This window comes from Alexandromys fortis, unplaced genomic scaffold, assembly GCF_014885135.2.
Source record: "Alexandromys fortis isolate MF-2015 unplaced genomic scaffold, M_Fortis_MF-2015_v1.1 scaffold_2_1_26212458, whole genome shotgun sequence".
Classification (NCBI taxonomy): Eukaryota; Metazoa; Chordata; class Mammalia; order Rodentia; family Cricetidae; genus Alexandromys; species Alexandromys fortis.
The window spans coordinates 18,697,908-18,711,482 of record NW_026067930.1 but is presented as its reverse complement, the minus strand read 5'-3'; the positions used below and the strand labels follow the sequence as shown (position 1 = coordinate 18,711,482).

The 13,575-nt window shown below is 40.7% G+C and overlaps 1 protein-coding gene across 1 annotated transcript in view; it reads right to left on the bottom strand.

The window, feature by feature from the left end:
- Positions 1-1,120: 1,120 nt before the first annotated feature.
- Positions 1,121-13,575, bottom strand: part of Enpp2 (ectonucleotide pyrophosphatase/phosphodiesterase 2) — a 79,618-nt gene continuing 67,163 nt past the window's right edge. Inside the window, exons 22-27 of the mRNA XM_050145223.1 lie at positions 11,926-12,062; positions 9,857-9,992; positions 8,940-9,017; positions 7,460-7,592; positions 6,030-6,186; positions 1,121-1,720 (exon numbers count right to left, since the gene is read on the bottom strand). Coding sequence (XP_050001180.1) covers positions 1,550-1,720; positions 6,030-6,186; positions 7,460-7,592; positions 8,940-9,017; positions 9,857-9,992; positions 11,926-12,062 — 812 coding nt within the window. The 3' untranslated portion in view covers positions 1,121-1,549. The remainder of the gene's footprint in view (positions 1,721-6,029; positions 6,187-7,459; positions 7,593-8,939; positions 9,018-9,856; positions 9,993-11,925; positions 12,063-13,575) is intronic.

Sequence of the window (13,575 nt, the reverse complement as noted above, 5' to 3'; positions counted from 1 at the left end):
AAGCCCAAGCCTGCTCACCACTCACACCTCATTCTTTTCCTGTCCCTAAAAAATCCTCCCTACGCTTCCTGTTTTTCAGGGTTTAAACACAAGGCATGCAAAGTAGCAAAGATATGCCTGCAACAGTTGGTGCCCAATTAATGTAACTAAACTTAGCAAGACAATAATCACTAAAGTAGACTTGTGGCCCTGTTTCAAGTGTTGCCTGTAAATTTTCGAATACTCTTTGGGACCATCTTTTGATGTCATGTTGTTTTCTTTATTTTTTTTTCCACTCGGCACTTTTTCTCTCTTAAACTAATACATTTTAAAGGATTATTTGTAAAACCTTAAAAACCCATTTTATCTACCAAAGAACCAATCGAGATCACCGCCACAGTGGAAACAAAGCCATATGCTTCTATTTAATTTTTAAAAATGATAATACCGGCAGCAATTGGAAATGTGACAATATTATTGACAACATTAATAAGGCAATTACATCTCTTTCCGTAAGGTGATTAACAACTTCAATGACCTCTTTTCTCTATACATCAATATTATTTGAAGTCATAACTATGTGCTTTGAAATCCCATTCATACCCTCTGTCATTGTACTGTGACTAACACCTTGCCTTTGGCAATTCTTCTGCTCTAACTTGGTTGGCTGCTTGTATAGACTTACTTTCTTCTCTTTACATTCTCTATGGTTCTTAGGTGGATGTTTTATATAGAATGCATGATTAATGCCGTTTTTGTTTTTGTAGGGCAGGGAATTAAACACAGTGTCTTGCACATATTCAGTCAACTAATGTTATCTATATCTTTAGTCCCATAAAACAGCTAAGGTTGACTCTACTATTGAGCGTTTTTAACTGAACCAATCAATAGAGACTTCCAAAGTCTGGAATGCCTTACAAAACAATTTTTCCCTGTTCTAATTCACTTTTTTTCTCTGCCCTTCTGAGTCCCCATATGTGTGTGCCTATACCATCATACAGTTAATTATCCTATACCATCATACAGTTAATTATCAAGGATGCAGATGGGAAGACTCAATGCAAGAAATGTGTTTCTCATGAGCATGCCAACACGTGAAGTAAGCCCGCAGTTTCACAAATGAAACAAAGGCCAGACAGAACCAGGGGAAATCTGAACGTGTGATTTATTATCGTTACGATTGGTCTATAAGGCTTAAATATGTCGGTCAGCGTTAACAGCAGATGAATGTAGCTTTACAAAATCAGTATCTCAATACGGAACAGGACTACGTGTGGTAACTGTGCACTGGAAAATTAGTATTTCCTCGCTGCAAATGTTCAGTCTGCAGCACCATGTGGAAGCTTCTGCTTGGATCATGAGCCGCAGTGTTCGCTAGAAGTTCTCTACTCAGAACACAGCTCAGTCTAACTCAAGCATTAAAGGAAAAATAACAGGTTTACTATGTCAGATTTGGTATAGGATTAAAATACTAAGTGTTTTTTTTATGTCCTGCTTCAAATTAATAAATACAAACACAATATAAAAATATACACCAGTTGCTGAGAACACACTGCACATGCCCAGAAAGTTAAATCTCGCTCTCGTATGTATGCAGGTATGTCTTGAGGGCCAGAATTTCTGAATAGCTCCGGCTCGTCTTCCGGTAGAAGTCCAAACCAGTGAGGTGTTCAATGTCTCGCACCCGAGCAGTGTGCATCTTCATGAGATCCTCTACCCACTTGGACTCATCCTCTGAGCTCTGCAAGGGAAATGAAGCAATCAGATTTTATTTTTTCCTAGAAGAGATTATCTAAATGGTCATTTTCCACACTTCTGCGCACAGACCCAAAGCTTGTTGTACCGGCCTGACCTTCCTGTCTCTACTGAATCCCTGTCAGAAATGCCCCCACAATTCCATTTTTGGCAGTAAAAAGTTGTGCCAGACAAATGAGAAACGCGGCGTGAAGAGGTGTAGTTCTCACTGGGTTCTCAAAACACAAGACAAAATGAGGAATATTGTGCGGAATCCAACCATTTGATTTTCTTCTCAGCCACTGAACGTAGGGTAGGGTTGAAAGCACCACACACCTAACCTGGGATGCTCCTCTGTCTCACAAAATAAACAAAGAGCTCGTGCCTAGCACAGGAAGCTAGCGAGCATCCCAAGGCTGCTCAGAAGACCCATCAGATTCATCAACCGCCTAGCCAACGGCAGTGAGTTACTATCTGATAATGAGTTCAGCTTGAAACAGGTCAGTTGATGTATCTGGCACTTTGGGGCCCCAAAATTCTGAGTTGGAAATGGCGGCTCCACTGTTTCCTTGCTTCAGTGACTTGGTAAAGCTACTGAACACTCACTCCCCAACCCCCGCTCCAGCTTCATTGATTCCCATGGCCACTAATGCTGTCTTCAGCAGCTCGCTGGGAGGTAGAAAAAAATTCAAAGGCAGAGGAAGAAGGAAAAGGAGTCAATAGTAACACCACCAAAGAAGGGAAGGGGGTCTCCTTCTGCCTTAGCTCCTCACGTAATAACCTCATTGGCAAAACTCCAGGCTAAAACCATGCAAAATGACAGAGCAACGTATTCAATGTCTAACTTGAAACTTAAAGATGCTTCAGATAAAGAGACCCTCGCGTCTCAAAAATATTTCAGTTTGGAGGGAACATTGTGAAGGGGCGTATAATAAGATCACATGAGTGTCCTATGAATTAACCCGAATTAAGTTATTACTCTTCGTTAGTAGCCGGGGGCAGGAAGGACTTCACAAATTATACCACTACCTCATACCTCAGGTCTGAAATGTCCAGCGAGAGTCTTTAGAGAAGTCTACAGGGTGCTGCACAGCCCAGGGCCAAGAATGTTCAGGCATGCCCTCGCCTAACTCTTGACCACTGGCGATCTCAATGAACCAGCCACCGAGGCCCAGGGACCTGCAAAGGTTTTCTCAGAAAGCTTCAACCCACACAGACCTGGACCAAGGGTGACGGTAGCTCAGGCCAAGTCTAAAAATGTACCGTGAGCTTGTTGGTTCAGGAAACCAATGCCTGGCCATTCCAGGCAACGTGTAGAAATGGCTTTGCAGGCAGAAGCTAGGATTCGGACCTTTCATAACCTGCCCCCCTGCCTAAGCTAACCAAGATTTCTGCAACTCCCAATAAAGTCGAACCTAAATTTAGCCCTACCCGCAAGGCTACTGACGAGTCCTCAGCATCACCGTATAATTAACAATGTAGGAGGTCTCCTGATGTGTCAAGACCCCCTCAGGGTAAGCATGAGTTTATATTTTGGGAGAATTTTCATATTTTGCTCTTTTGTTGGATTTCTCAATGGTCAGTGCGTCCAATGTTTCCTTTCAAAATGGAGTTCTGTGGGTGTGTGAGCAGGCTTGAAAGAGTTTTTCCTAATTCAAAAAATCACGGCCAGCTAGAATGGTAAGAATTCAAGGAAATAGGAAAAAAATCAAAAAAAAAAAAAACAAATTAAAAAATAACAGAATACTAATGCAATCACAAACAATTATGATTAATTTCTGCACTATTGATAATCATTCTTTTTAAAGTTCAATTTATTATTTTTTACGTTCATGTGTATGAGTGTATGTTCATGTATGTCTCAGCACCACCTGTCTGCAATGCCCACGGAATGCAGAAGAAGTGGCCAAGCTGGGATCCAAACTCTCCCATCGCCATCCTGCAGTGATTGGAGGAGTCCCAAAGAACCGAGATATACTGTAAACAGCCTACCGTACGTATAAACGTCTGTGTGACATGTACTCCGTCTTTTAATTTCGGAGCAATTTTGAATTTCATTTTATATGCGTTTAGTTTTACCTCTCCATGGGTTTTCAGGAGAACTGAGGCTTTCTCGAGGGAAGTACAGTGATGTTCCAAGAGGAATTATGTTCCGCTATGAACACCTGAGACTGAAACAGCGAGCTGATAGCGGGGGTCTGTCACTTCCCGTTTCCCCTCTTCTTCCCCCTTCCCAACCACACGTGGGGCCCCAGAAATCCTCTGGCTACAGTACTTCTGCCTTCCAGCCTTCTCTTTAAGTGTCTAAGACCACACCCCAGGTCCAGTTCTGTGACCTCATTCTTATGAATCCTGCCAATACCTTTTGAACACCGTGTTCAACCTCCACCAGCCTAAACTCCTTAGAGCAAAACCTAAAATGTTGCCCTTCTGATGAAAGACTTTTTCTTGTTTATCTAATTGCACAATAAGAAAAACTCCCCAAGTTCTCTGCAGATAACTGCTAATTATCTTTGGAATTTAAAGTTCCCTACCCTACCAGCTCACCATCATCTTTTAGTAAATGGAAGTTCCTTAGAAATCATCACACAGGCAGGAGGAAGAAAGAGAGACCTTCCAGGGTGACGAGGTGACAAGAACAATGTAAGAAGAGGATCTACACAATGCTCGGACCATAACACACACTTGGCAGATGGGAACAACTTCGACAGCTCTTACAACCGGTGTTAATGCAACGACCACTACAATTGTAAATTTTTGATAACAGGCGATTTTTATAAACATCACCCATCACTTCTTAGCCTTTTGGCTACTATCAAGTGTAAAATACTATCTCTCATCAAATTCGATATTTGAGGAAAATGTAACTAGCTGCTTATACCATAGTTCACATTTCCATTATTTCCTAAAGTCTTTATTTTGCTTTGAACAGTCAGGGCCTGAATTCTTCATCCATAATTGAAGCCTTTGTCCAGGAGCCACACTGTCCAAGAAGCATGAAGACCAACCGTTATGGCATTTTATTTTATTTTTACTTTTTTTCTGAGGCAGGGTTTCTCTGTGTAACAGCTATCCTGGAACTTTTGTAGACCTCAAACTCACAGAGATATTCCTGCCTCTGCCTCCCAAGTGCTGGGATTAAAGGCGTGTGCCACTACACCCAGCTGGCCTTTAACTTCTTAGTGTAGGTATTTCTGCTCATGTTTTGTTTTCAGCACTATGTGGTAGGCTGCCTAGAAGTTTATGGCTGTGGCTAACAATATTTTTTTCTCCTAAAACACTTTACACAATTTAGGTATTTGAGTGTAATTTATTGACTAACAATCCCATTCTAGAGAGCCTATCCCTGTTCCTTCTATTGGTGAAATTAAAGCATATGGGCTATTACTTCTAGAATCAAACCTGCAGCAAAGAGTTTCCAACACAATAAACATATATGAAGAGAATATATGACTTCTCCCTGAGTCTTAAATCTGTACACACAGCCTGGTCTGTCTTCCTGCTGAGGGCTGTTCCTTTTTGTAAATTTAATATATCTTATTTATTTTATGAGTATGGGTAATTTCTTTGCTTGGATGTCTGAGCAACAGGTATATGCCTGGTGTGTCCATAGAGGCCAGAAGAGGGCACTGGAATCCTGTGATTGGAGGTTCAGGTGGTTATGAGCAATTATATCAGCGCTGGGAATTGAACTCTGGTCCTCTCGAAGAGCAGCCAGTGCTCATAACCGCTGAACCGTCTCTCCAGCCTCTGCTAAGGGCCTTTCCATTATATCATTCTGCTTCTTAGCTCTCTCCATGTGAAAATAAATAATACAGGAGTCCTGTGTGCTGTGAGATGGCTGCTGTATTTTCCCATAGCCAGCAACAAACGATAACCTGACTAATAAGTGCATGTGTGCATGTGTTTTAAAAACTTTTATTATGGATGTTTCTAAGCATCCACAAAAGAAAAGATCAATATGGTAAATGTTTTTGAACTCTTATTCTATCTCTACTATTATCAAAATCTACTATTATTTTCCTTTTTTGGTACATCCTTTTGTGAAGAAAAGAAAAGTTCAACATAGAAAACATAAATAGAACTATGTTACATATATACACATATGCACATGCACACACATCTACACACACACTAAGAAAACAATACAAAATTATTATTATGGAATGCCAGGTCCCTATATATGCAGTACCGTTCTACTTGAGTCGTTCCCCTTTCCGCCTGGCTGGGTGATCCATGTGCTTTGTTCTGGTTCAATAGTGGGGGTACAAGTTAGTCTGAGAGCTCAGCCTGGAGGACTCTGCCTCTGAACTTACATTGCAGCTTTCGTCGTTGTCGGGCCGGTGAGGAAGGATGAAAGAGGACACAGAGAGGGGACCATCACACTTGTCTGCGGGCTGAGTGAAGTCCAGGCAGCTGGTGATGATGCTATAGTAGTGAGTTGGGACAGGAATAGAGCTGCCTTCCACATACCTGAACCAGGAAAGTCAGTAAAATTACAAGACACATCAGAATGTTCTCTTAAAACTTGCTTACCCATGACAACACCCTACTGGCCTACGTTAAACAAACATGATGTTCTCTCTCTGCCTGGAATTGTCTCCCTGTCTCTACCTGGTGGAAACAGAAAGGTATTCCAAGAAAATACACTGGCTGCATTGAAGAGCTGGAGGCAATCAACGGTGACTCGAATAATGGCGTAGAGCAAGGAGCTGGAAAAGTCTATAAAAGACCAATTGTGATGGTTTCTGAGAGCCGGGATCCAGCACTTAGGGGCTGTGGTTTAGGCTGCATTACTCCATTGGAGGTCTGGCAGATACAGAGTGCCAATATTAGATTTGTGTTTCAGAAAGACGACTTTCGTAGGTACAGAAAATGGTCCAGAATCCCAAGAGACTGGATGTAGAGGAATCACTGCACTTTTAGCCTACACTGAGAGCCTGAACTTGGTACAAAGGAAGCACTAACTTCAAAAGTGGGAGAGGAGCCTCATGCTATTAAATGGGATTTCTCCAGTAGAGCCAAGTGTACACATTTAAATCCCTCACCCAGCTTGACGCTATAATTTTAATCATTTTCTAAATCTTGAAATTGAGTGACCTTAATTTTGTTTAAAGCTATCAAAATGACCAACAATAAATATATGTAATTAAGATGAAATTTCTCTTTTCAATTGCTGAAAAGGAAGTTAATGTCTATACTATTAATTATCTGTATTTCAAAATAGTATTTTGTTTGCTAAGTATCTATTTTATTTATACACTCTGTGCTGATTTCTGAATATTTGTGGATGTATAAATGGCCTAGACTACATACTCTTATAAGCACAGTGTTTACCTTACCTTTTTATATCCCAATAGTACCAATAGGAGAGAGATAATAGGATTCAACCAAGGTCTTCATGCAACTTTTTAATAAGCCATACTGACTCAGAAGATAGAAAAGATTCCAAAACTCTCCAGAAATCATAAAAATCAATTAAAATCACAATTTGCCTACGGAAGAGTCCCTGAGGAATAAATGATAATTTCAAAAATATTGATATCCTTTTCCATCACAAAAATCAAAATTTTATTCTAGCTACTAAAGCCACACTTAATCAAAGATCGAAGACCACTGAAGATCTTAATAATGAGATTCAAAGACAAAATATTTAAGGGCATGAACTCTTCTCTAGCATAGAGATAACCTTGAAGGACACCTCAGAACTCAGGCATCTCACACAGAACAGAAAAGAGAAGCTCACTGTCGGATTTCATCCTCAGTGTCGCGTAAGCCATCGTAATTGTAGTCAAAAACTGGTCCACTGATTACATTGACTCCATTCCTTTCTGAGGCATATTTCTTCACCAAAACCCTTTGGAAATAAGTCCAGATACCTGTACGAAGACACAAATCAGTCAGTCCTTTGTGCACAAAAAACAATCGTTTCCAGACAAACTCTCTGTAGGAGGCTTTCTTCAAGTGCAATGTCAGGAGCCAAGAGCAGCTGTGGCCATCAAAACCTGTTCTCCAGTTTTATCTTTGTTTTGCACTAAAACTTGTGAAAGGAAAGATAAGAGGAAGCCGACAATGCCAGGGAGGCAGTAAGCCTGGCCCAGTAGGTCAGGGGAAGTTCCCAGCAGAGGCAAAGAAGCAAAGATCTGAAAGCTGAATGGGTTCGTATATCTCAGGCAACGTCGTAGGGGCAGAGCATGCCAGATAGAGAGAGTTACAGTGTTAGCAGAAGAGGAAGTATCTTAGCCATTGGGCACGTAAATCTTTAGAGGTCAGACAAAAGGATTTCTGAAGCTCTAGGACTAGGGAATGGGCTCAGTTGGCAGTGTTTTTCTAGCATACACCAAGTTCGGCCTTCACTCTCGGCACTGTATAGACTACGTAGGTTAGCAAACGACTCTGCCCAGCATCCAGGAGGGAAGGAAAGAAGGAGATCATCCTCAGCTTCACAGCTAGTTCAAACGCAGCATGGACTGCATGGGATACCATCTCCAAAGGGGATTAGAGTTGAAGGAGATAGCTTTGTGGTTGGGGTGTGTCTAATGTGTATGAGGCTCTGAGTTCAATACACACTACTAAAAAAAAATGGCATAACGAATGCTCACACTCTAGGGACCAACAGTTGGCTTTGCGGGCCAGAGTATACGGTGCTTACTCAGTTCACAGAATCACTATCATCCACAAATATTCGTCTTGTGAACAAACAGACTATATAGTCAAAGAAGCTAAAATAATAACTTGCATAAAATCATTTGATTTCATATTCTGATAAACAAGAATATTCATAATCTTCTCCTGGGTTTTAGGGTCAACATTCAGAACAACATTAGCACCCTAAAGGAAAAGGGTGTTCACGGTCTTTGCAAACATGCTCACTACATAAATACAGATGTTGGGAAGGGTGCAAGTGACCTCTAAAGTTCAGTAAGATTCATAAAAACAGAAAGGACTGCAGGTTAGAACATGGCTGAGTTCAGCTCTACCGCTCATGGCCTGGGTCACTTTCTCTGCTGTCAATTTCCGAATTATAAGCAAGGACTAGATCACTGGCCAGCTTCCCTCCCACGCAGGTCAACTGGAGGGAGTTTATATAAAAGGTCTTCAAAGGGCATAAAATATGAACCATTGCAAGGTATTTTTAAAACCAGTATGGGGAGGGGGGAAAAAGTAAAGGGTAAATTTAAAATATTTATTTTCTAAGTAATAGTTTATTAGGTAAATATACTTACGCTTGAAAGCGGGATACATTGGAACCATGTTGGTTACAAGGAATGCGTCATATTTAGCTTCTGGGGAAGAGCTCAGATCTAAACATCAGAAGAGCAAACAGAATACATTGCTTACCAAGGCTGACATCAACAGAAGAGCAGTCTTTAGACCAACCCAAACAGCTCGAAGCCAGCAGACCTGAACTTTTATTTCCACTTATCTCCTCTATTAGACACTTCCGACTTCACGCCCACTCGGTCGCTTCACCGCCCTCCACGCTCTCTGAAAGTATTTACAGCGCTTTTCTTCCTACAGCGTTCTGGAGTCTATAGTTCTCTGATACCGTTACTGTGACTTAGACTCTTAAAAAATGGCATTAAGATAATAAGATGTAATTTTTTTAGGAAATCACCTCTGCAGGACTGTGCCACTAAATAGCCTCCCACCCACGCTCAGGCAAATGACTCTTATTAAACTCAATGGGCCACACACAAAAAGGGGGCGTGGAAACGGGAGGGAGACTTGGGGAGAAGGTAGCTCCAAGCAGGAGGCAGGGTGACAGAGGGCAATGGGGGATAAAAATGACAAAAACACATCATATAAACATATGGAACTGTCAAATGAAAACCCTTTCTTAAGAAAGAATTAATGTCCTCATAACTTACTATTTCTTCCGCATGCCGCTTTAACAGTGTGAAGGAGAACACGTTTCCCCTATACTTTTGATTTTTCCAGAAGAGCAGGATGTTTATAAGATGGTCATTTTCAGGCTCAATTTTGGGAGAATTTCACAGCCTCCCAAATGCTTCCCCATGAAGAAACCCTGGACCACTGAAATCCTAACTAGCAAGCTTTAAACTCTGGATCATACATCCCAACCTGACATGCGCACACACGCGCACACACACAGTGACCAGACCCTAACGCTGCAACTTACAGGGAGGAAAAAGGAATCCATATGACATCTGTTTATCATTTTTATAGGCCAAACAGTTCTGACTGAATCCTGGAGACACACGAACGTCAGGGCGAACACAGTTAGTCAGATGCTCCGGGATGCTGGAGACCTCGGCCTGCATGTGGAGTCAGAGACACTCATGGATTGATGCTTTACAGAGATGAGACCAAAGAGCATGAACAAAGCTAGAGTTTCTCTTATGAACAGCTCAAACCCAAACTTGCAAGCTTCTCATAGTTCATAATCTGATATTTTAAGTCCCTTTAAAAAGTCATTCTTTAAAAAAAATACAATAAGACTATAATTCTCGATCTCTTGGTTGTCTGCAGTAGAATCTTTCTTATCAAAGTCTGAAGTCGAACAATTTATAAAGTGGAAATTCCACAGCTGCAAAGGTCATTGAAGAACTAAAACCCCCAGCTAGGCCTGGCAGTACACAAGTAAAATCCCACCCTTCAAGAGGCAAAATCAAGAAAGCTGCTCACAAAATCATGGCCAGCCAGGTCTGTATAGCAAGTTCCAGATTAGCTAGGGTTATATACCAAGACTCTGCCTCAAAAGCCAAGCAACAAAAGCCAAGCAAATGGTCTTTAAAATAATAGACAAGTGCTGGGAAGACAGCTCAATCAGTAAAGCACTTGATTTGCAAGCCTATGAGAACCTGAATTGGATCCTCAGAACCCAAGTAACAAGTCAGGCACAGCGGAGCACAGGTTCTAGCAAGCCTAGCTGACTTGGTAAGCACCAAACTAGTGTGAGCCCCTATCTCCAAAAAAATGAGGTGGATGGCATCCATGATGAAACACACACATACAAATACATATGCATACACACACACACATATATATCTTCTTTTTAAAGCATACATATCTATCTTTCTGTCTCTCTCTCTCTGTCTATCTGTGTGTCTGTCTGTCTGTCTCTCACTCTCTCTCTGTATCTACTTGCATGTATGCACACATAGTAAAAATTAACAAGATTGTTGGGGAAGTAATAATCTTGTTATTTACATTTACAAGTTAAAAATATACTTCTAAGTATATATACTTGATATATCTAATAGATGTGAATTTCAACTACAAAATAAGCTGTTCTAATTTCTGATCTATAGCTTTGCATCACATCCATATGAAGTTCAAACTCCAATTAAAAACGTTTGTTATTCAAATACAAACAGGGGATAGAGAGATCGCTCAGCAGTTTAGAGCACTTGGTGCTATTGCCAGAGGACTTGAATTCTGGTCCCATCACCTACGTGGTGAGTCACAACCATGCATAAATCCAGTTCCAAGGGATCCTATGCCCTCTGATTTCTGAGACATAAGGTGCACATACGCGCATGCAGGCAAAAACACACAGAAACTAAAATAAGGAAATCAAATCTTTTAAATTCTTGGCAACTTTTAAAATGTAAGATAAAATACAAAGAAAACATTGACAGCAAGGTCGGGCTGAGCATGGTTATATCTGGGGACTTGCTACTTCTCACTAAATCTGATTGCTAACAGAGAACTGCCCTAAAAAATTAACATCTATTAAAACATACTATAATTTCCACTATACCAAAAGAAAAAAAAGAGAAAGAGAAAAAAAAAAAAAACAATCAAAAAGAACAAACCTTGATGGCTTCTGTAACTATTGGGCAAATGTAACATGTGAAAAAAGAATCTAAAAACATTATTATATTTCTTTCAACGCTTACATAATATAGTAGTCAGACAGAACAGTGAATGAAGACTAATTTTAAAAATGTCTTGCAACGAAGCAGGTAAAAGTGTTTCCTCCAAGACTGACGCTTGAGTTCAATCACAGGACCCACAGAGTGGATGGAGAGAACCAACTCCATAAGCTGCCCTTTGACCTCCATCGGCACGCCATGGCACACGTGAGCATGCATGCATGCATACACGAAAAGAAATAAATAATATCACAGTAGATGCAACAGAAGGTTTCTTCAACCAGAAAAACAGTTAAGGTCAAATCTATTCGTCATCAAAAAACACTCATTATACCAAATAAAGTGTAAAAGGCCCAAGTTTCTCAATAACCTGCTTAGAAACGGTATATGACGACCAGAGAGGCATCAGGAATATTTCGCTATAGCCACTTTCAAAATCCGTGTGGTACAAGATATCGTATCTAGTCCGGTAAAGCACTGCAGGTCGTCCATACAGGAGGTGTCTCTCTGAGAAAGAAAGAAGGGGGAAAAAAAGCTGTATTCAATGTATAGTCAACTTTATTCCAACTATGAAATAACAGAAGAGAGTCACGATGCCCACAGTCTACAGTTTACCAGCTTACTTATTAATCAAGTTAGTGTTCCTAACACTTCTGTGGTTTATCTGATCACCTTACCAAGGGTCAAAACGACAATATAAATGCTATAGCTAGGAAGAAGCTTTTAGAAATGGTCAGATTTAAAGGTCTGTAGAGAAGGAAACATACAGTAAATTCTGCGATGAGTCAGAGATGGGGAGCCAGTAGGATTGGATTTTACATCATTAAATGATTTGACCCCTGAAGAGGTTTATGGAGTTAGTCAAGGACTTCGTTAAGAGCAAGGCTCTTTCTTCCCATTATTTGCCAACTGCAACAGAAATGTGCATTATTCCAGCATAAAGAGAGAGTAGTTAGCAGCCCTGTTGTTGGGCTTGAACTTAAAGGAACATGTATAGATAACAGAAGCAGGCATTCAAAAGGGTCCCTCAAATATAGACGAGAAGTCCATCTATTACCAAAGAACTCCCTCTCTTAAAATCCCTGAAAATGGAGTTGGGCTCCTATAAGAAAGATGGTCATGGAAGCCTTATTTACTCTTTGAGGTGATAGATAAGAATTCAGTACTCCAATCCACGGAGATGCCTGGAGCTTAACTTGTCCACTTGGGAGAGACTAAACTCTCATAAATTTATGGAAACTAGGGTCCCTGCACACCCACATACTTAGAGGTCAGAGCCTAGTTACAGAACTCACAATTCCTAAGTGACTTAGAATGAAACCTGCTTTTACTGTAATTTTTATTAAAGAAAATCTGGCAAGCACTCACTAAATATTATGTATACATGTTGCTTTAATTAAATTGCTACCCTTCTATGCAAGTACTAGAGGAAAAAAAAAGTGTTCAGACAACACTTGGCGAAACCCTCCCAAGTAGAATTGCTGATTTGCGGCAGAGTGGCCAATGCTATCCCAACGTAAGCAACTTCAGGGAAGTCTGGCTTCCTGAGCTTTGAAATAAATGGAGAAGTCTCACTTAAGCTGCCAAGCTTGGGGGCCCGCCCCTTAGAATCAGAGTGTATCATAGTGATATTAAATAAATAAAATCTAATAAACAAATTAAAAGCCAGCAAATCCAGCAATAGTACTTGGGGGCCATAAACCGACCTAGATCTTCTTTTCAAACTCAGACCAAACCTTTTCTAAGTTCAAAATTTCCATTAAGGTTTTTCTTGTTTTCATTTTGGCTGCCTCTGAATTTCCTGGTTGCAGCTGGAAGCAGAAGTATCAGAATTCTTTGAGAAGCTGTTCTCTATCGGTTAAATTTTAACGCTTACCAAGGGAGCGGGTTTGAATAAGAATGGCCTCCATAAGCTCATATATTTGAATGCTTAGTCACCAGGGAGTGGAACTACATGAAAGGATTAGAAGGATTGGGAGTTGTGGCCTTTGGAGAAAGTCTGTGACTGGGGGGGGGGGTG